The sequence below is a fragment of the Palaemon carinicauda genome, chromosome 27 (genome assembly GCF_036898095.1).
Source record: "Palaemon carinicauda isolate YSFRI2023 chromosome 27, ASM3689809v2, whole genome shotgun sequence".
In the NCBI taxonomy this organism is placed as follows: domain Eukaryota; kingdom Metazoa; phylum Arthropoda; class Malacostraca; order Decapoda; family Palaemonidae; genus Palaemon; species Palaemon carinicauda.
Window position 1 is genome coordinate 59,378,175 of NC_090751.1, and position 22,776 is coordinate 59,400,950.

Sequence of the window (22,776 nt, forward strand, 5' to 3'; positions counted from 1 at the left end):
CTTCATTCATGTTCAACGAAAAGTAACACAGGGACTTACATATGTACGCACACCAGCAGCACTTGTCAAAAAATTTATTCATTAATGTTTAACAATATATGTCGGAAAGTCTTTTACCTAATAAAAAGTTGAATACGAAATACAGTGCCATTGTACAGTTACTGTATTAGAAAGTCGTTTCGTCATACGGTTATGTAATCCTCCTATGAAGAGGAGACATTACTCTCAATCCTTAGGCAGTAAAAACTTGCAGCCATTAGTTTGAAATTGGTTGATTGTAAGAAAATGTGTAGACCTTTAGACATAGAATACGAGTATATATGATATAAGTGTTGATTTAATTAATTTATAAGTTCAGTTAAAATCATTCTGTATTATATAGGAGAGAAGCACAGGGCACATCGAGTCTGAAATTTTGATATAACACTACAATAAAGTATTCTTCCACAAGACTTCATATACAAGTAAAAAATGCTGTGATTTTTTTTTTTAATGTACAATACATTTTGTTAAACAGTCACCTTTAGGTTTTAGCACACTTTAAAGGTAATGAATCCATCTAATTCATTTTTATACAGTAATACCGATGCATTACAGTACATTGTATGTGTGTATGTGTGTGTGTGTATGTGTGTGTTTGTGTGTGTGTGTGTGTGTGTGTGTGTGTGTGTGTAGATTGCCTTACCTTGTGTAAGACACGGGCTCTTACGTTGGCAGCCCGTAAGCGAATTGTATTTGAATTTGCTAAATTTAATTTGTAAGGAGAGTACATTGTAGTCAGCTACATTGATGACACTTGAAAATGTATTTTAAATTAATTTTGTACAGATTTGTGATGCTATTTATTGTATTGTAAATATAGCTATTGTGATGTATTCAACAATAAAGTATAATTTTTTTTTTACAATACTTTTATTTCCTGTTATTAATGTAATGTATTCTAGATAAAAAAAAACCATTATTAAGCTCATTGCATGTCTAAAAGCAAGACACTTTCGTGATAATTGTTTCCTTACACAAGTACTGTAGTAGTCACTGTTTAATTAGAACAAGATTTTAGGAAATTTGGTCTTTATGATTACATGAAAAAAAAAATTATGGGATAATTAATGGTACTGACCTTAGTAGAAATTGATCTTCTTGTAATGCAAACTGTACTGACATGCACACATTATATTTGGAAAGTTTGGAGTAGGTCTATGTTTGTAGCAGGTTTCACTGAATTGAAGCTCCATAAATTTATTTTTTATCCCTAATACAGGCGATATGATTTTATTCTCACTATTATACTTTACATCACTGAAAGTTAGAATTTTAAGGTTTTTTGGGAAAAGGGTTAAAATATTATTACACTTGGTATGTCACTTAAATTGAACAAGTTAATTGATATAGCCTGAAAGTGTATTTTCTATTTTTTCCTGAGTATGATTTGACCTTCAATTTAATTTTTGATAAACTTTAATTTGAAATATATTCAAGTTTTGTAGATGCTGCAATACAAAATAAATTATTTCCATAAATGTTGAGAAACCTGAATGACATTTATATTTTTAAATGTATGAATGTGTGTGGATAAAAAAAACAGTTTTTGTGCAAGTGTGTGTTGAGTGTTTGATAAATACAATATTTTATATAAAAAAAATCTTAAATTTTTGTAATTTTTCATAATGACGCTCAGTGGCCTACCAGCCCTAGTACTAGGTCTAAGAGTTTTACCTTTTTCCTTTGTGAATTTCAACATATTTCTTTGCAGGGATGCAGTTATGGAATATTCTTTCTAATCATGAAGTTCTAGAGCCTTTGTTTTGTAGCATTCTCTTTTTCAAGTTAGGTTCAATAATAATAATATTCATAGTTTATTGAATAGCATTGCTGCCCCAGATACATGAATTTTATAAGAAATCTTTTCAGTAGAGCACCGTTATTAATGAAGTACATCATATCAGGAGAGCCAGTCATTAAATTTTCTCTCTCTCTATCGTCAAAGGTAAATTTATGTACATAACTGAAAAAATATAAGAATTTATAAGTATTCTGATTAGAGTAATATTCATTTACACAAACGAGTCGTGGGACAGCTTAGGCGTGATGTATGAGATGTTGGAAATATTATAAAATCTTGTGAAAATGATCCGGTTTGAAGTGCAATATTGTAGTAATCAGTAAGGATAAGTGGGAAGTAAGTGAAGTTGATCAATATGCAACTGTCTACATGGAAGTGAGCTGGAGATCTGTGGGAAGTATTGTAGAAAGGTGGACAGCTGAAGGAAGGCATTTTAGGGGTACTCTAAGATAGAGATAGATGTTGCTGATAACAGATAACAAAGGAAGTAAGATGGGAATATTGGCATGACTTGAAGGAACGGGTACATGATAAAAATTTATGATTTTAATTCAAGTCCCCATACCCTGGGACACAGGAGGAGTTGTTTGATTAAAATGAAAAGGATATTATGTAGGAAAATAATGTAAAATTACTATGAAAATGCATATGACATGCTAAGGTAATGTTTGAAAAGCTTGATTACCTTTTTTGTTTAGAATGATATAATGATCAAAGCTTATTTTGGCAAGTTGTTATACAGTATGTTAGTGCAACATTCTAGGTACATATTGAGTTTATTATGAAATGCACCTTTTAGGGTGTACAGTACTATACTACAGTATATTATGGTGAATGCATTGATTAGGCTCCCCCAGAGAATGGTAATGCCTCAGATTTTTTTTTGGTAGCTGTTAAAACCATCAGACAAGTCCAAATTTTAAGCTCCCTTCCTCAAATTAATAGAAATAGCTTTTTTCCTTTGAATAGGAACACCAAATTATCACCAAATATAGACATAACAAATCGGACACAAACCTTTGTTAATATAATAAGTAAGTTTTGCACATTTTTATTTTAAGGATATGTTGGTGGATCTAATGGATCTTTGTTTTTCGTGTCACAGTGCAGTGAGAGAGAACTCTGAAAAGTTGTAGTGTTGAGTTTCAGAAGCTTTAGATAGAAACAGTTCTTTACATAATATAGTATCAGAAAAATTGTCTTTGAAGGGCATGCTGGACCTAATTTAGGCAACGTCTCTCTTTACCTACTGAAGCATCTATATTTACATCCAAGCTATCAGCTATTTTGCTTGCAATTAACATGGTTAAAGCAGTTGAAGATAAAATTAGTTTTAAAATTTTTATTTATTCGAATTCGAGCCCTGCCTTAGGTGCCCTGGAAGGTTACACACAAATTAACGAGTTCCTTAACAAATTTTATTCTCAGCGGGTAACATATACTGAATTCCATCCAATGTTGTAAGTTGTGGGTAATGAAAAAGTAGATGCTACTGTAAATCAGCCATAAATTTACCCGTTGGCATTAAACTCCCTGTTTAGGACTATAAAACCACAATGAATCATTTTATAGCAATAAAATGACAAACTTAATAATTTGTGAAAAATAAGAAAAATTTGTTTCTCCATGGGAATCATGGAGATAATGGACTGGTGATTTTAGCAAGATTGCATATTGGTCATGCGAGATTGACCCATGGATGTTTAATATGCACACTTCAAGAGATAAATCCCAAGTGCAGTAAATATGCCACTATTTTAACCATATGTCACGTTTTTTGCGAATGAATTTTTTAAAAACAAAGATACTGTATTTAGGTTTTGGACTGAAAATTTTGCCTGACATTTTATCAGTCTTAGAATTTTTTCTGCCTTTAAGATTTTAAAATTTTTAAGATGTGAAAGTTTAGTAGATGAAATTTAAATTTCCATTGATCATAGATTTTTATTTCTAATGTATTTATCACTTACATCAAATATAAATAATTCTTTCCCATTGGAAGTTATTTGGGCCCACTTTGTAAAGGCCCTTCCACATGAGAGCAAATGCACGACGGACGCTGGGTGTAATTCTCTAGCTTTTAAACAGTATTACTAGATCATACCAGTCCCTGGCTGGCAGTGGGCACAAGCATGCACAAATAGTGTTGTCAGCAATGGTGAACATCAGGCAACGGCAGATTATTATTATTATTATTATTATTATTATTATTATTATTATTATTATTATTATTATCTATTGCTAAGCTATAACCATAGTTGGAAAAGCATGATGCTATAAGCCCAGGGGCCCCAACAGGGAAAATAGCCCAGTGAAGAAAGGAAACAAGGACAAATAAAATATTCTAAGAAGAGTAACAACATTAAAATAAATATTTCATATACAACCTATAAAAACTTTAACCAAACAAGAGGAAGAGAAATTAGATAGAATAGCGTGCCCGAGTGTACTCTCAAGCAAGAGAACCCAAGACAGTGAAAGACCATGGTACAGAGGTTATGGCACTACCCAAGACTAGAGAACAATGGTTTGATTTTGGAGTATCCTTCTCCTAGAAGAGCTGCTTACCATGGCTAAAGAGTCTCTTCTACCCTTACCATGATGAAAGTAGCCACTAAACAATTGCAATGCAGCAGTTAACCCTTTGGGTGAAGAAGAATTGTTTGGTAATCTCAGTGTTGTCATGTGTATGAGGACAGAGGAGAATCTGTAAAGAATAGGCCAGACTATTCGGTGTATGTGTAGGGAAAGGGAAAGAACCCTAACCAGGGAGAAGGATACAATGTAGTACTATCTGGCCAGTCAAAGGACCGCATAACTCTCTAGCGGTAGTATCTCAACGGCCGGCTGGTGCCCTGGTTTCCTTATTTAAAATGTCATCTACACTTGTGGTTGTCACCCACTCAAAAATTGTTGTAAAACCAACTGAATTTCAATATTAAATTCAAGGGCGAGGTTCCAGTGGTTGTACCCACCCACCCCATCAGCCTCTCTTTTTAACCCCAAAATATGGTTGGATAGTTCCAGTAAAGTTTCATACTAGGCAAATATGGAATTCTGACAATTAGTGAAGCTAAAAAAAGGTCAAAACTAAAATTGTTCTTTACTTGTATAATACGTAAAGGCACGATACAGTTCCCTTCTTCCACCTTCTTGGGCCAATATCTTCAAGATATTTTTAACATTTTAGAATCCCTAAACACAGTCGTAGAGTTGAGTGTAATTAAAAATCATGTTGTAATCCAAGAGTTACAGCTTATTTAGTTGCGCAGTCTTAGGGAATTGCTCGGATTGAAAAACATCGGAATAGTGCAGTTTCTCCACAAATTAATAATCTCATCGCTCATTGATGTCATTGCTCAAAAAAACTCAAATGACACATTCTCACAAGTCTTGTACACTTAAGTTCTACACAATGATACATTATACCAAGCAGCAGCACTGTTTACTCTGTCGCTTCCCAAATGGCAGTCTTTGGATAGATTTGGCAATTTTTTTTTGTTTTCAGTAGCAAAAATAATTCAAATTTTATCAAGTGAATATGTTATAATTGAAAAATCATAACAAAACACCGATGTCTAAAATAAATGAAATTTCTTAAGTTTTTTTTTTTTTTTAATTTAAGAAATACATTTCAGCCTGTTCAATTTTCAAGTTTTATGATGTAATTTACTAGCTCCAATAATGTATTTTCTTTATTTTTAACATCATTTAAGCCAGTGTTGTGAGAATTAAACAAAATAATTTTACTATTTTGATTTCACTTTTCGTTATAAAACTATTCAAATAATTTTGGCCTTATATTCTATTAAATTTCCCTTTATGCACGTTGAATGTTACTTCTTTTACCCCCAATGGATGTACTGGTACGTTTCACAAATCTCATCCCTTTACCCCCGTGGACGTACCGGTACGTCCTGGCAAAAAAAACGTTTTTTTTTTTTTTTTTTTTTTTTTTTTTTACATTTTTTGCATATTTTTGATAACTTTATGAGAAACTTCAGGCATTTTCCAAAACGGACTCTTAGTATCTGATGGAGGGCGAGAAAAAAACCCTAAAAGTAACCTGACCTCTCTATGACGAAAATTAAGGCTGTTAGAGCATATATATATATATATATATATATATATATATATATATATATATATATATATATATATATATATATATATATATATATATATATATATATATATATTGCAAAATGTGCTTGAAAAAAACGCCTGGGGGTTAAGGGTTGCAAAGTTCCAAATAGCGTTGGGGTTAAAAGGTTTAAAAGATCATCTCCGCAATTAAAAGGAACTTTTTTTCAATGGGAGAAAAAAAAAGTAAAATTTTGGTAAAAGAAAAAGATTAGTCTACTTATGAAGGTCATAAAGTCCAGTTACCTTGATTTATCATACTTTCATACTTTTCTTTTCCTTACACATTCATTATACTGTGTGTTATTTTTAACATTTGGAATTCTGAATATATAGTACAGAACACATCTTAGGCGGCGAAACAGGGAATCGCCCAAAGTTTTATGCTTAGAATTATTGCTTACATTCAGAAATTTGTTTGGGAGAAATTACAAAATTAATTATATTAACCTGGCTCTTCAAGCAGAAAAAAAAGAAATGGCATCTGTAACAAAGTATTAAACAAACCATGGTCGCTAATGATTTTCTGGCATTCAGTTATATTGCATTGGTTTACATAAAATCTACATTTTTTTTGTAGTACTAATGGGCAAATTTTTTGGTTGTTTTGTATTGATATATGATGTAAATTGGTTATGTAATTGAGCATATAAGTTTTTCTTATAATAATGTTTTGCATAATTGTTTGTGAATGCTTGTACATGTAAACCTAAGTGTAATTACATTACTGGCTGTATTTTTCTATTGGGAAACCTAACGTGGTTGTTTTAATGTTGAATTTAACAGTTTCAATATGTGACCTTCAGGTATGTTTTTGGGGCCATATGAAAGTATGAAATAAGTATGTAAACAAATAAAACAAAATTGGTAATTTTACTAACAAATAATTGATAGGATAAGAGTACTGCATAATACTTTTAAGGATACAGAGACTGGAAAAGTTCGTGTAATAGATACATTTTCTTGGTTTCTTTACAGATGGGGCTGGGAATGTCTTCGGTAAGTGACTTTTCTTGTCTTAGTTATCTGGGAGGTAAAGTCTGGTTTTCTAAAGACACTTAAGTCCAGTTCTTTTCTGCACTTGATTGATTTTTTCTTGGCACAAAAATGTAAACCATCAGCATCTTGGATATCTTACCGTAAAACTAGTTATTTTACAGTTTTCAATTGAGTCTTAAAATCTTTGATAGTCTGGACATTCCACATAAAAAAAAAAGAAAAAAAAAATAAGTTTTAATGTTTGTATGTACTTCGTGATTCTAGTAATTCTATGTACAGTAATACAGTTAGTTCTTATAGTCATGACTTGACATTACAATTGGGGAATGCCTTTGCAATGAAATAGAGGTTTATAATTCATATAATTTAATATAGTTAACCGATGTAGCATCATTTTCAAATAAAGTGCTCTTAGCTTTTAAATAATTTCCAGTCTCTGTAGTTTACTAACATTGCTATTACCAAATTTCTTAACCAGGACAATATTGTATTCAACTTCTCAAATCCTGGACAGGTTCAAATTGTATTTGATGGCCTTGGTATTAGTTTTGTCTTATTAATTATTTGATTAAAAAAAACATTGTGACTTTTTAAAACAAAAACCATGTTCTTTTCAGTTTTTAAAACAATTCTAATATAACTTTCCATACTAAAAATTATTTTTTCTAAGTTATAGGCCATGACTTAGTTGTGATATTTTTGTTTACAGCCAAGATGACATTCCCTGGTCTTGAGTACAAACGTAAAAGAACAGCTTTCACTCCTCACATGATTTTGGAATTAGAAAAAGAATTTTTGATAAACCAGTATCTTAATGTTGGTCGTAAAAGAGACATTGCCTGTAGACTGAGGCTCCCAGAACAACAAATAAAAATATGGTTTCAAAACAGACGACAAAAATGGAAGAAAAGCCAAGAGCAAAGGAAGGGGGGTGGAAGTGTCAGCCACAGTCCTGAATCTAGTTCAACTCAAAATCCACATCACCAGATGCATCAGCGATTTTCACTCCCTCATTTGCACCCTTCCCCAACTCACTCTCAAAATCAACAGCAGCAGCAGGCCCAACAGAAGCAGTATAATCAGCAGGATCAGAGTACACCGCCATCTTTACAACAGCAGTCACTCCACCCAGAGCCATTGAATTTAAGAGAACAGTCCAGTACACCAAAGCAGCCAGAGCAACAGTCATCCCCTTTATCCCCACTCCAGCAGAATCAATCTTGGGCTGGCCAATCTGCATCATATTCTCATATGGGAAGCAGAATGCTTCCCCCTGGTTTAGTACCCATCTCTTCTCCATACTTACAAGGAGCAAATGAAAACAGGACAAATTCCCAGAGCCCTTCCTGGAAGGCTAACAATGAAGGTCATAATGAACCCAATCAAAGGCCTTCAGCTCATTCTTCAGGTTTTGATTCCTTGATGTAAGTTGGACTAGTTTGCAACACCAAGAACTTGTCACATTTGGAAAGGTTATTCTTATATTTAAATCCTAACGGTTGGTGATGGATGATCATACTGTTCTGATCATGTGGATTAAGGGAGTGTTCAAAATTTTGTAATTACAGAATTAATTTAAGCATTTTAAAGTTGAAAAAAAAATGTTACGAATTCAAGTGTTGTATTTTGATAAAAAAGTATTCTTTCAAAAATTTTAAAAGTTTCATGTGTTTCGTATATTGAAGTTACATTTTAATAATGTACACAAAAAGTTGTAATTAGGGAGTGATGCTACTTATGTATAAAAGTTGGTGTGTAATATACATTGACAAATGAAATTAGCTTAAGTTTCAGAAAGTGTTATTTACAAACTATCTACATTTTATCCTAAGGTATATATTATATATGCTCGAAACCTCGCAGGCTGCCAGAGGCCACTCACTACTATTGTAAAAGAAGGCTTATTTTTTTGCAGAAGCTACTCTGGTATTATGTACAGCATTGAAATATATAAAGATCAGAAGACCAAATTGTCTTTCTATTTAAAAGTAAAATGTAATGAGTAAATAAACAAGTTACAGATGGTTTAGTACCAGTAAGTCATATTATTTTCATATGATAATGAAAATAGTTCTTCTTTGAAGTTTATTTTGCCATTTTTCCTAGTCACGCCTAATCGTTGGTTTACCTACAAATTATATGACAGCAATATTTTAGCTTTAGAGAAGTATTTACAAACTTGACATTTAAATAATGAAGTTGCCATTAACATTAATCTCAATTTATTAACCCTGTATGTAGTACGTTTCTTGCAAATTTTAGTGCCATTGACAATACACCAAAATTATTTTTTAGTGTGCAGTGACTGTTCTGTATGAAATATTTTATTGTCTATATCTATACAGTATTCATGCATTTGTATTATGTCTCTTTAATCTTCATTAATTTCCGGCTCTCTGATGTGCTCTGTGATTACATTTTATTTTTTTTTTTAACCAAGTTTTCCAGTTCCTTAAAGAAAAAACGTTGTAACTTAAAGTACACACTTAATTTTACTACAAAGAGATTTTATAGTTTAAGTGATATCTTAAGAAAATAGTATTTTCCAGTCTCCAATGTAAAATTACATTTTATGGAATTCCAATATCATAAGTGATAACTTAAGCATTCACATAAGCTTCATTTTTATATACCCTACCTCCAAGTGCAATATTAGCATTACTGTATACGAAAAATTTTCCATAGCTTCCAACGAACTCGACTTGATTTTAAGGGTGGATGGGACATATTGTTACCGTCCATCAATATCATAGCACAATTCCTAGCACCATCATGGTAACATATGCCAAATACTCTAGGAACATCTAGACATCTCAAAAATACTGCACCGAATTACTGTTGCCAGTATTGTTGGGTGTTCTATAGCACCAATGGCTGACCTATTTTGTACTGTAAATAGTCGTGTTTTGGATCAAGCAAATTGACACAGCATCGGATTTGCAAGAAAAGACCTTATGCTACTATTAATTTGTGATTTTATATTGAAAAAATTATTGTTGAAATATAAATCTTTGAGTACTGATTATTATTTTAATTTTTAGTTAGTTTAGTTTCTCTTTGAAGGATCTGTTTGAAAGGTTACATGCTGATGGGACTAGATATGAAGATTTATATTCTGCATGAAGTCTGCATTGTACTGTATTGAAATTTTAAATGACATCTCTATGACTAGCATTTAATCCCAGAAACACGCCAAGAATACCATACGGTATATGGAGAGAGGAATAAACTCTTATGGCCTTAATTATCTAAGTAATGATATTTTGAATTTGAAATTTGTTTAAGCTACTAAAATGAAACTCTAATACAGTATGGTATATTTTCTATAACTTTAAATTTAAATATACACTACCATGCAAGTGGTATGGAAATCGAATATGAATGATAGATCCAAAAATTACAGAAATGTTAAAATTCAAGGACTATTAACCTTTTTGTTACCCGTCATTTTTTGTAATCATAGTTTAAGGTTTGGAGGTAACCGTCGTTAAAATAAGTTTATATTTCGGTAAACCTGATCGTAAGGTAATTAATCGGATAAAGATCTAATTATATGAATTTCATGGAGATACGTCCATAGCAACTAAGATAAACATTAAGTGCATTTATTAGTAATATAACTTAATACGTTCTTACAGTTATAATAACAAATATATACAATACATAAAGAATAAATTACCAAAATAAAAAAAATAAAAATGATGAGCCTGGACAGAAACGAAATGAGCGCACTCTTACCAACCCCCGCCAGTATATGCAGAGTACAGTACACTGTACTCTTTGATAATTTCCTTAATAGCAAACCCCCCATTATTTGGTAATAAACTAAATCACAATATAAAACGATGAACAGAAGTGAAAAAGAACAGAATAAATGATAAAGTAACCGATGTTCATTCACTCCAGTAACAGAGATCTTACGTGTTGTACACTGATAATCACTATTATATTCAACATACCCTGTAATGAAGAAAAAAATTAAATTGATAAAATCAATCGAAGAAATAATACCAGGTTAGCCCAGTTTCTCATTCAATACTCAGAGCAATCAGGCGTATAGTATTTTTTCACTCTGGAAAATACCTTTTAAACGATGTAAAACAAATTAAATAAGACAGCAATGGTCTGAAAAGAAAATCGACAAAATGAAATTATGTAAGCACATATGTAGGGTATACATAGAAGGAAATGGTGTAACAAAAGGCCTGTCTACACTAGGAAACATTGTTTGGAAACTGTTTAGCAATACTTTATCGTTTATTTGTTTCCGATCCAGTATGGAAAACATTTACTGTTTATGCATATATACACATGTATAATGTATATAATATGCATATACTGTATATGTTTATATGTGTATATGTACCGTTCCGGACACACACACACACATTAAGACTAGACGTCACTGTTATTACAAAAAACCAAATCCGAGTGACCTGATGTAGAGTTGAATATTGCTTTAAAACACGGATGTCTTATTTTTACTTACTAGATGTAGCATTGTATAATCTTCTAATCTCAGTTCTAAAAGGTAAAAATAAGACATTCTTGTTTTAAAGTAATTTTCAACTGTCCATATGGGGACACTCAGAGCTGGTTTTATGTTATACTGTGACGTTTACTTTAATGAGGTGCGTATATACATATTCATATTTGCACATGTATAAATTTACACATGTAGATATGCATATGTAAAAGTATTTAAAATTCAGTGGCAGATATTCAAACGAAATTGTTAACTCCTTTTCCATCTATTCTTAATTCCGCCAGAAGCTAGTCTGCATGACATGCCGCTTTTTCTAAAAACTTCCTCACCCAGTTCTTTTTCTCTCTCTTTTTTCCTCCTCGGTTGCAATAGAATTGCCACATAAAATACTGATACTACTGTGCCAACAGGCATCCTGACGACTATTATTGAGGTCTGATAATTTGGACAGCAAACATCATTTGCTAACAGATTCCAAACAATGTTTCTTACCTCACTAAACATTTAAAAAGAAGATCCAAAACCGCCTTGACAAATGAAAAGCAGATTGTGAATTTAAATTTTTTTCAAGTTATCTTATATTTTTTTCAAGTTATCCTATACATCTATGTTATAAGTTCGGTACAGTATTTGTAATTGCGAATACTGATGAGGGAAACCTGCTAAGTGCTAAAGATTTGGTAACATCTTATTGTCTTCATTTGAAATGGAGTGAAAATAATAATAATTTTAAAGCTAGAAAAAGTGTTGCACTGAGTAATATCTCAATCGTAATCGTTTAGGTTAGTTTTCAGGCTTTGCTTGCTTATTTTACAAAACTATATCAACTTCAATGAGAAAAATGTGAAAATTGTACTATATATACTGTATGAAACTACAATACCTGTTTCGTTATAATTCATTTTTTTAAGTAAGGTTCTAGTACTCGATCTTCAGTTTAAGCATTCCCTCCATTTCTAAGGATGATCACATGTCTGTAAGATCTTGTTGAGAATAACATGACATTCTTGCTGAGTACAAAGAATTCATGCGCAGTATAACATGGGCTCCTCATGCCGCGGAGTGGTATCAACTGATTGGTTTTCTTTTCTCTTCTACAATATTATCAGTTTGATTGTAGCTATAGACCACTGAACAAATAGTTTAAATTATATCGATATATTTATACAGTTCATTATTGCCAATATTAGATAATACAATGGGAAAATGTTCCAAGGAGAAAAGTTGGCATGAGTAACGCACCTCGGCAACCTTCCTTTGGATTTTCCAATGTAATATACGGTATATTCATAGCTAAGATTATACCATTCTAACCTACTGTATGCCTTGCAATACATGAATATTAAGTCATGTTGATATACAGAACATTATTTTACATAAAAAAAAACTTATTTATTTAGCCTAATCAGACGTGGAGATTATGGTGAAGAATTTAAAGGGGGGAAATGAAGCCCATCTTTGGATGACAGTCCTATGGTAATCAGATAAGATATTATGAGCTAGGATAAGAGTTTCTATAGGCTGAGAGATCTTGTGTAAATCAATTATTTATTTACAATTGCTTGCATTTTCTGGAGAAAAATGTCTTTATATCTGCCACTACTTCTGCTTCAAAATTGGGATGAATGAAGCATTAATATGGTTAGGTTTCTATATCGAACAACATTATAGTTAGTTATATGTACCTGTAAATTTGCCATTAGAGATGTCAAAATTTATTTTATTTCCATTCTGTAAATATATGTGTGAACTGTATTTTAGCTAATAAAATTTGGTAGTATCAATATAATACTGATAAATATATATTGAAAATACATGCTACCTAATGTGTTATGCTTCTATAGTGATTTTCAATCATTTTTTAAAAAATAATCTTGTGTTCATAGGAGTAAAATTTTGGTAACTACTGCATGACAGCAATAGTAAATCTAATCAATAATTATTGTTTATATTCATTATTGTTGTGTTATGCCAGGGTTTCTGATCAAGTTATATTCTTTTCAAAGTTCCTTAAACTAGAGAAATTTTCTGCTCGATTCAAGATCCAAACGTATTCTTATCTTTCCTTACTATTTTATAACTCCTCCATTTGTCATTTATAGAATTAGATGTACAGAATTAAACTTGTCCAATAATTTAACAGAGCACAGCTATAACAGAATTTAAGCCTTATGAAAATTTAGTTTGTAAATAACTTTTGAATCTTGAAGTTCTTAAATGTAATTATATAAACAAATGTATTTTAAAAAATATACCATTATGGGATTATTTCTGTTGAATACCCTGAAGTATGTACTGTATTAGAATCCCAGATAATGCAAATGTACTTAAGTGTGAATGTAAAAGGTTAATTTATAAATAATAATTATAAAATAATCAGAAAAATCATTACCATCACATATGTCAAATGCGTACATATTTTCTTTATTACCTTAACACAAAAATGAATTTGCCCATATTGTACAGCCTTTGACCGTAAACCCTTGTACTATTTGTATAATTTTTCTCCACTTTATTTCATGAATGCCTTCATTCAGCATTGCCAACTAAGATGTTCATTTCACAGCAATTTACTTCTACAAATGTTAAGAAAGTCCCTCCAGTCAGTAATGCTGTTTTCATGTCCTCCTTGTGGAAGAATGCTTAATAAGTTACGAGTTCTATTGGTGTGTTTGGGGGCATAGTGTAATGAGTTGATTCACAGTTTTAATATGAATACTGGTTTCAAGAGGTTTTTGGATTTTCTTGCTCACGATTCAAGCGATTTCTTTATTGAAGCTCTCGTATTTACTAACAAGCTACAGCTTTTATGATAAGATGACACTATAATTTGTACCTGTTGAAATACACAAATGCTGTACCGTAACCTACAGTATTTATGAAAAAAATGGAGGATTTAATTGTTTGTGTGTTAGCTTAATTCTTGTTGCTAGATTTACTAGCGTTGCTCAAAAAGTAGAATGGAATAGGCTGCGAATAATCTGTAATGAATTCATTCAGTAAAAATGTAATGTTTTGTAATTTTATGAAATTTACTGCCAACTAATTTTTTTAAATTTATGATGCAGATGCATTTCCTTAAACTTCCTTTTTATTTAGTCACATTTTAGCAAGATCTGTTCAAGTAGAAACGATAGCCCAGTATTGTATATAAGAATATTTTTATTGAAGGGGACAGGGAAAGCGTATTTCATTTTCCACGAAATTCTTTGTACCTGTGACTATTAAATACACTAATTGCATTATCTGGGAGTACTGTTGTTAAATCTTATAGTTCCAACATAAGAATTAGTGTGATAAACTGCACGAAAGTTCCTGTAGTGAATCGTTTTCAGAAATAGAACTTTGATACTGGAATATCTGATCCGCCTTATTTTTCGATGGTGAAGAATACTACTAAAATATTCATATTTAAAGATTAGGAATAGTTTAGGTTTTATTCATAGTGTTAATGATTTAACTGAAAGCTACTAACTATCGATGACGTTTATAACCCTTGAATGTAATGATAAAAGAGTCTAACTGGTAAAAAGCAGTATTATGTAAATTGAAAAAGATAGTTAATGGGAGCATTTTATGCACAAGAGTCATGCATAGTATTGTGGTGTGAAATGCAAGTTTTGAGGGCAAATTTTTTTTCATTACTGTAATTACAGTACTTGCGTTTATCATGTAATTGATACCATATGTTTTGTTTCTTTAAAAACAAAACAAAAGTGTTCACAATAAATACTTGTGTTATGTGGCTGTTTGATTGTATTTAACCTAAATGTTCAATTAAGGAAAATTATGTTTTAAACCTTTGTTAGAGGTATATGATTATTATGAATTAAATTTTGATGCCTTCTGTTACTCTTTAAGCAAGATTTCATATTTAGTCCATAGTAGTCTTTTAAAATCATTTTCTAAGTATTATCTTTAAAAATATTGTAAACGATTATTGTTAAAATAACAGGGCTAGTCTCTGTGGTGGGGCTTAATTAGAAGAAAAAAAAAGTTTCTATCTAAAACAGAGTAGTGATTATCATTGGTAATTAGGTTATAATTTTATAAACTTCGTGGAATATCCTGTTATTATGTGTAGGATTAATCTCTAATAGTTTCAAAATGATCCAGTTGTATAGCACTCTAATTCATATATACTTTTATTACACTTTTCCTTAAAAAGACAAAACTGGTATCCTAAAAATAAAGGGAATTTAATGCAAAAATTATATCACAGGAAATAAACATGTTTTTTTTCTTTATGTTGCTTGCTTTATAAAGATAATACGCAATATCAATATATATCTGCTATATGTCTGTTTTAATAACGTCCAGTCCACTAAGAGGGAATTTTATCATCCTTTAGCCAAATTAAAGAAGTTGCCCTTTGTAATGTATTAGTAAAATTGTCCCAAAAAGTGAAATAACAGTTTCTAAAGTAAACTACACCTAGTATTCATCAAGTTGATAGGAGAGAGAGCTTAAAGTGGAGTCGGAAGTTATTTTTACCGGTTGCTGTCAGAATAGTAAAAAATAAAAATATTATTGCTGCTTAGTTAAACATTATTTCTAACACCTGCATTATTCATTTGGGTGATATTTATAGCATTCACTGCTAAAAATTAAGCTTTCTCTTTACATAGAAGCAGTTGCAAAGTTTAGCTAAGATGAATATATGCAGTCTTAAGAGTGAATTTTAAGCAGGAACAAAACTTAAATTTGGTAATCGTTAATAGCAAAAAATTCACCGATAGGAATTTGAGTGAGAGGTTGACCGATTATGAAAATTAAATAAGTGTATTACTGAACAATAGACAGAGTTAATATGAAATGGTGATAAGGAAGGCCCACAAGGGAATGAAGTAAATTTCAGACAATGTAGTTGTACTGTAATTTGATTTTGTCTATTAATCATCACTTAATTTAGAATATATCAAGATGTTCAAGATAAATAATATTACTTCCTATCTTTCACTTTAGAGTTAAAACAATTCATTGGATGAAAATACAGTATTCCTGTATACTGGAAACCCTATATTTGCTGCAAGTGTTTATCAATAGATATTATTGGTTACATTTATTTTCATCAAAATTGATAATTTGCTTATTGATTATCTTGAAAAATGAAATAGATTAAAATATAATATACTATATAGGCATTCTTTGACACTAGACAATAGAATACTATTAAGTATTTAAGTGGTATTTAGTACTACAATTCCTGTCGCATCACACTAGTAGCTGGAAGTGCATGTGGGGGGGGGTTTGACTACTAATATTGGCTAGCCTATAGTTAGGTTACTTTAGAATTATGCACTAGTAGCTGGAAGTGCATGTGGGGGGGGGGGGGTTTGACTACTAATATTGGCTAGCCTATAGTTAGGTTACTTTAGAATTATAGCTTGATGTCTGGCCTAACCAAAAATATAACCCCAATAAATAAGAATCAACTGTTATATCGGAGTATATTAAAAATGCACAAAATAATAAAATTACATCAAACAGTACACACATATTCTGAATATCGATCTACACAAGGTCTACTTATATTCGTACTTTCTCCATTAAGTGCGAGTACCAACGATATGGCTCACAAAAAGTCCCGGATTAAAGACTTCTGACACATTATATATCCACACATTTCTAATTTATTTCAACTGTGAATAATTTAATCAAAAGGTATTTTTACTAATATGTTGAAGGTATGAGCCATATTAGATGTTTGTAAGATCTTGTAAGGAGTTTTCTTATCTTTCTGATGTTTGCTTAGCCTCTCCAGGGGACTATTTAAGCTCCGTGTATTATTTTTAAAACATTAGTATTGCACAGCTGATCTTAATGATATTACTGTTGGCCAAGTTGATTGGTGAGAGCAGAAATGTCTTGATCTTACTTTTGAATCATTTCCAGTTATTTATTCAATGTAGGTTTACATACATACACACACACATGTATATATATATATATATATATATATATATATATATATATAGAGAGAGAGAGAGAGAGAGAGAGAGAGAGAGAGAGAGAGAGAGAGAGAGAGAGAGAGAGAGCGCGCGCCTCTGGTGGCATGATGGGAAGCGACCTGGCCTTTCATTTGAAGGGGCTAGGGTTCGATCCAAAGTATGAGGAAGAAATTTATGTAATATATATATATATATATATATATATATATATATATATATATATATATATATATATATATATATATATATATATATATGTATATGTATGTATCAGTTCAACTCTCACTGAAGGACTGAAGGATATGCCTTAATACTTTTCTTATATTTTCTCTTTAAAATGAAAGCTGAATATCAACCTTATTTAATAAAGGTTATAAAAAGTTGCAATTGAAATGTATCAATGAAATGGGGTAGTGTGTAATCAGGGACAGTTTGACATTATGTTATGGTCTAAACATTAAATTCTGAATTGGGAACTTAACTCAAAACTAGAAATTATATTGAATTTTCTACTGTTTTTTTTTATAAGAAAATAAATAATGTAACGTATACTATATTGAAAAGATTGTTATTAGCATAGTTTCTTTAGTACATAAATTTTTAGCCTGTTAGGTTTCAAGGTGAAAAGGTTTGCCAAAACTCATGCAATTTTTACATTTTTTTAGAATAGTGTTCGTTTAATTATTAATACAAATGGGATTAATCTACTCGAAGCCCTAAACATTACTTATTATAAAGTATTATTACATGCAAAAACATCGAGTTTGGAACGATGAGATAATTATTTTTGACCGTGAACCTGTTAGTCCGTCACAACTGTAGGCCACATATGCTTTAGGCCGTAAAACGTATAGGCCAAGAGATGTTTAGGGCCCAGGAACCTTTAATCTGTGAGATGCCCGGCCAAAGTGACACAGAAATGTTTGTACTATTTACATATACGCATAATTAAGAAATTATAGTCGGAGTAAGTTTTTAAAAGAAGTACGTCAGAATCAAAAGTAAATTACAAACAATTACTGAATTTCAAAATGACAGTAAATCATGACTACACATGTTCGTGAGAGGTAACTGCAGGCAGCCAGAATTGAGTTTTTATTTCGTTATTGATATACTGACATGATAAATTGAGAAGAGCACTGTATGTTCTTTTGAATGCTTCTTTTGGTAGCTTGCAAATAAACGTTATCTCCTTGCTGCTCTATTCTGGCAAGTGGTTCATTGATGTGGTGCGCACATTATCTTCGTGAGTCGATAATAAAGTATCCTAATTACCTATAATATTTTTTCTCTCTCTCTCTCTCTCTCTCTCTCTCTCTCTCTCTCTCTCTCTCTCTCTCTCATGTACTTTTCTTTAATTTAATGACGTCAGGTTCTGAATAAAACTTCAGCAGAAATGTCTTCATGAAGATTGGTTATTTAGGTAGTATACGATTTAAGCCGTAAGAGTCCGTTTGCCAGTTTCGGTTTTATTGCTTAAAGGACTTATGGCCAAACCGACCAGGGCCCCCCAAAAAATGTACAATAAAGACCTAAAACCCAAACAATCGGTAGATTCGAGTTTTCAGATGTATTGCTGCTGCTCATGTCATCAATGTGCATTTGATTTGGGTCACAAGGGCAATCCAGGACTTGCAGCATGAGACTGCTAGTTAAGCTAATTGTTGCTTTACAGTATCTCATATTAGGTTGCAGAAGTTTGCCTTCTCATTCTCTGGATTTTCATCAAGAATTGTGAATAAGAGAGGCCCTTGGCAACTTGAGCATGAAAAGAATGCTGTTTCCTTTTTTTCAGGGCACAGCACAGTTAATTATTCGTAGGCACGGCCTGCTTCAAATTTGAGGTTGAATTTTTAATTTGAAGATGGATATGAATAGTTGGTGATCTGTGCAACAGTCCACCCCAACGCATGAAAGAGCTATGTTTACATCAGTAGGGCTCTAACTGGTAATGTTGTATTCTAGTATGCAGTACTGTTTAGACTTCAGATGCATCCATGTGTTTTTGAGCTTGTCCTCGAGCTTGCATATTATGTTTATAATGACAATATCATGCAAAGTGAATAAGGAGAATAGTCTGAAGCCATAAGTACTCTTATTACCTGTGATATGATAACCTTTGTCACCTTCCTTCCCAAATCCTTGTTTTTCCTCAAACGAGCATCAGTATATTCCAGCAAGGTTACCTCGTCGGGTTACATTGAGTGCAGAAGTACTATAGTTATTTTTTCTAATTATTTAATCAACATCTAATGTTGAGTCATAACCATAAATGAGTAGCAAGAAATGTCTTTTTGCTGGTGGAATACTCGTCAAGTCTTTCATTGATACCTATGGGAACGATCTGGTAAAACTGCAAGTCTTTTGCTTTTAACAGCAAAACCAATCCCGTGGATCGTAGGGGAAGCCTTTTGTAAGCCACTTCAGAAAACAAGTTGTATACCTCAGTCACGTAGGTGAAAGAATCCTCATCAAGGAAGTGAGTTCACTTGGTGCAACAGTGTCTTATATAATATCTACAAAACTCTTTTACAACTATTACACTTTTCCTGAGCGGTCTTGTAGTTATGTCAGTGGTCTGATCTTGGAGACTTCTTATACTCTAGGTTCCTAAGACTAGTTTATAGTTTATTTTTTGTGACTAAGTTACTTTTTCTGAATGTCAATAGCTAGACACCTAGATGAAGTGTGGAGTAGACGATAACATTTAGGCCAACTTTTCTAGGGCCACCTATTTTTGGGTGAACTGAGCGATTCCTTTTAAAATGGTTGCATAGTCGCGCACCTGTGGCTGCCGAAGGTTAGTACCACTCCAGCCACCTCACCAGTAATAGAATCAAACATGCTCCACCTTGTTATAGGGACTCAGGCTAAGAGTCTGTAAGGATAAGAAGACATTATCAACAAGAGCAATCAGAAATTTCACACCTCCGCCAATGAATATTGCCAACATTTAACTTAAAACTACGGATATCCTCCCACTTTTTATAAGCTGACTGTATAGTAGATGGTGGAAAGTGCAATGTTAATACAGAAACGTGACCTTGATCTGTATCACCACCAAAATTTCATGGTTTCATCGATGTATAATATCTATCCATTGTTAAAATTTGGTGAAAATCCAATGTGTCAATTTGTTTTGATGTAATCTTTGAAATTGTGAAAAATGCAAATCCGGAGCCGGCACCGGATCATCTCCAAAAGTTAATGGCGTCGTCCATGGCCTAAGATCTATCTGTGGTGTAAATTTTGTCAAAATCCCTCAATTTGTTTCGGTGTAATCTTTAAAATTGTGAAAAATACAAATCTGGATCTGGATCTGAATCATCTCTGGGGAAAATTTTGTCAAAATCTGTCTAGTAGTTTTGACGTAATCCTGTCCACTGACACATAGACAAATAAATAAACGGAGGTAACAAAGCATAATAAATGGGTGAAATAAATGAAAATTTAACTGCACGTTAACAGTGGTTAGAAGATTTGAGTGATGGGCTAAGTGGAAGGCTGCCTGATTAAATTACACACAACCATACGACTCTCAAACTTGGAAATTGTCTTTGTCAGTAGCTTATTTATGCTCCATCGTTTGTGTATTAATGCCAACAACCATACTACTTGCAGAAAAGTTAAATACAGTATAACTGTACTGTACCATCCGTTGTTTGACTAGTGTGTTCCAAAGTTTCTAAATGCATTATAAACCCCTTTAAAAATAGTTCTTTCGTTATAACCAATCCACAAGTAAGAAATACATATTCTCTCTCTCTGCTTAACCATGAATTGAGTTGCAAGACACATTTATAGATTTAAATATTTTTCTCAAAGTACAGCTTAAACTGTATTTGTCAGCTAATGTTTATGTGATCTAATTTAGGTTTTCTATGTTTAGTGTGATTTTAGAGCAGTAATGTACTGTTTCATAAATGTATTTGGCTGCATATGAAAGTCTTTTTTTATGTTTCTCCTGGTTTAAGATTTTAATTTGAAATGCTGCATATAATATTTGCATATCCAACACTAACGTGCGTAAAAAAAATATTTTCATTAGTTTTTTAGCGTTAGTCGTAGAAATGGGTTCTGTCCATTGTCTTGCGTATTCTCTGTCTTATTTCCTATCTGACCTTGGATTTTCATGATACTAGTTGTATATATACGACTTTTTTTAAACCAGCTTGTTGCTTTTCATCACATGTCAAAACCATTTCGGACTATTTCCCATAAAACCTCTACACTCGCCACATTATTCTTTTCAGAAGAGGAATGGAGATGGTCCCTTCGGAAGCTCTAAATAAATTTCCTTTTTCATAGATTGTGGGTTTTTTCCATTCATTTCCTTTATATGCATATTCTCCAATGCTATGCACATAATGTCACCTTCTCGGTGTACATTAGGTAGTTCGTCCATCTACTTGACCACTTGATTGACTATACATCTCTGCTTCCATTTCCATCATCATAAACTAATTTTCAGGTATATTTATATTTTGCATTGTTACCTTTATATTATTCCTCATTTCGGCCTCTCTGTCTGTTTATATTATTGGTAGAGAATAGCTCCCCCGGACCAGTCTTTTGTAGCTTCTATGTTACCATGAACAATGTTTGATGGTCATTAACTTTGACCTAGCCTCTCTTCAGCTTTTGTTAAAATTCTGATACTATCTACTTTTAAAAGACCATCTTGTTTTGGTACAATGTCCAATGTATTCGGAAAAGCCACAAATAAATGGTATAATTTCTTCCTTTTCACATGGAGCTTCTCTTAATTGCTTCATTATAGACTTTATTGTTTATTTTTATTACATGAACATAAACCGACAATTCTCTATATTAATAGTTTTTTCCTTTTACTTTATTCCAACATCTTGGAATTCTTAAACAGTCGTAATCCTGTACTTAGTCATTCTTGGGTGACCCCTTAATAATTTCTGTTTAATTGCTGTCACAATCTGATGAAATTTTTGGTTTTAACCTCTTCCTTTATCAGATTTTGATGTGTTCTGGCTATCTAATTAATGAATATTCCTTCGGGTATTTTAAGCATAATGCTTGTATTTCCAGCTATTTCTGAAACTTATACATTTTTTTTATTATCCTAATGTCTCTAACCCCTTTAAGTCAGAAAAAAATCAGGAGATAATTGGCGGAAGAAGCATTTTATATTGTATCAATATGTCTGAATCATTAGCAAGGTGGATCTAATTAATGTAATGAAATAATTAATAGTCGCAATTTTTCTATCTTGTGTAGTACGACCTACAGAAGTCATATCAAATCAAATTACTGCTAGGATATAATTTTTTCCACAAGTAATTGAAAGTGAACTCCTGAGAACAATCAGGGAGACACTTTAC

The 22,776-nt window shown here is 32.0% G+C and overlaps 1 protein-coding gene across 3 annotated transcripts in view; it reads left to right on the forward strand.

The window, feature by feature from the left end:
- The window catches only part of LOC137620736 (broad-complex core protein isoforms 1/2/3/4/5-like), a 204,196-nt gene that overhangs the window by 155,637 nt on the left and 25,783 nt on the right, over positions 1–22,776 (forward strand). The window contains exons 8-9 of one of the 3 annotated variants that reach the window (XM_068351109.1): positions 6,965–6,985; positions 7,695–15,157. The exons of 1 other annotated variant lie outside the window; for it this stretch is intronic. In XM_068351109.1, the coding sequence (XP_068207210.1) occupies positions 6,965–6,985; positions 7,695–8,413 (740 nt within the window). In that variant the 3' untranslated portion in view covers positions 8,414–15,157. Of the gene's footprint in view, positions 1–6,964; positions 6,986–7,694; positions 15,158–22,776 lie in introns of those variants that run through there. One more of the 3 variants, XM_068351110.1, reaches the window with a different exon arrangement.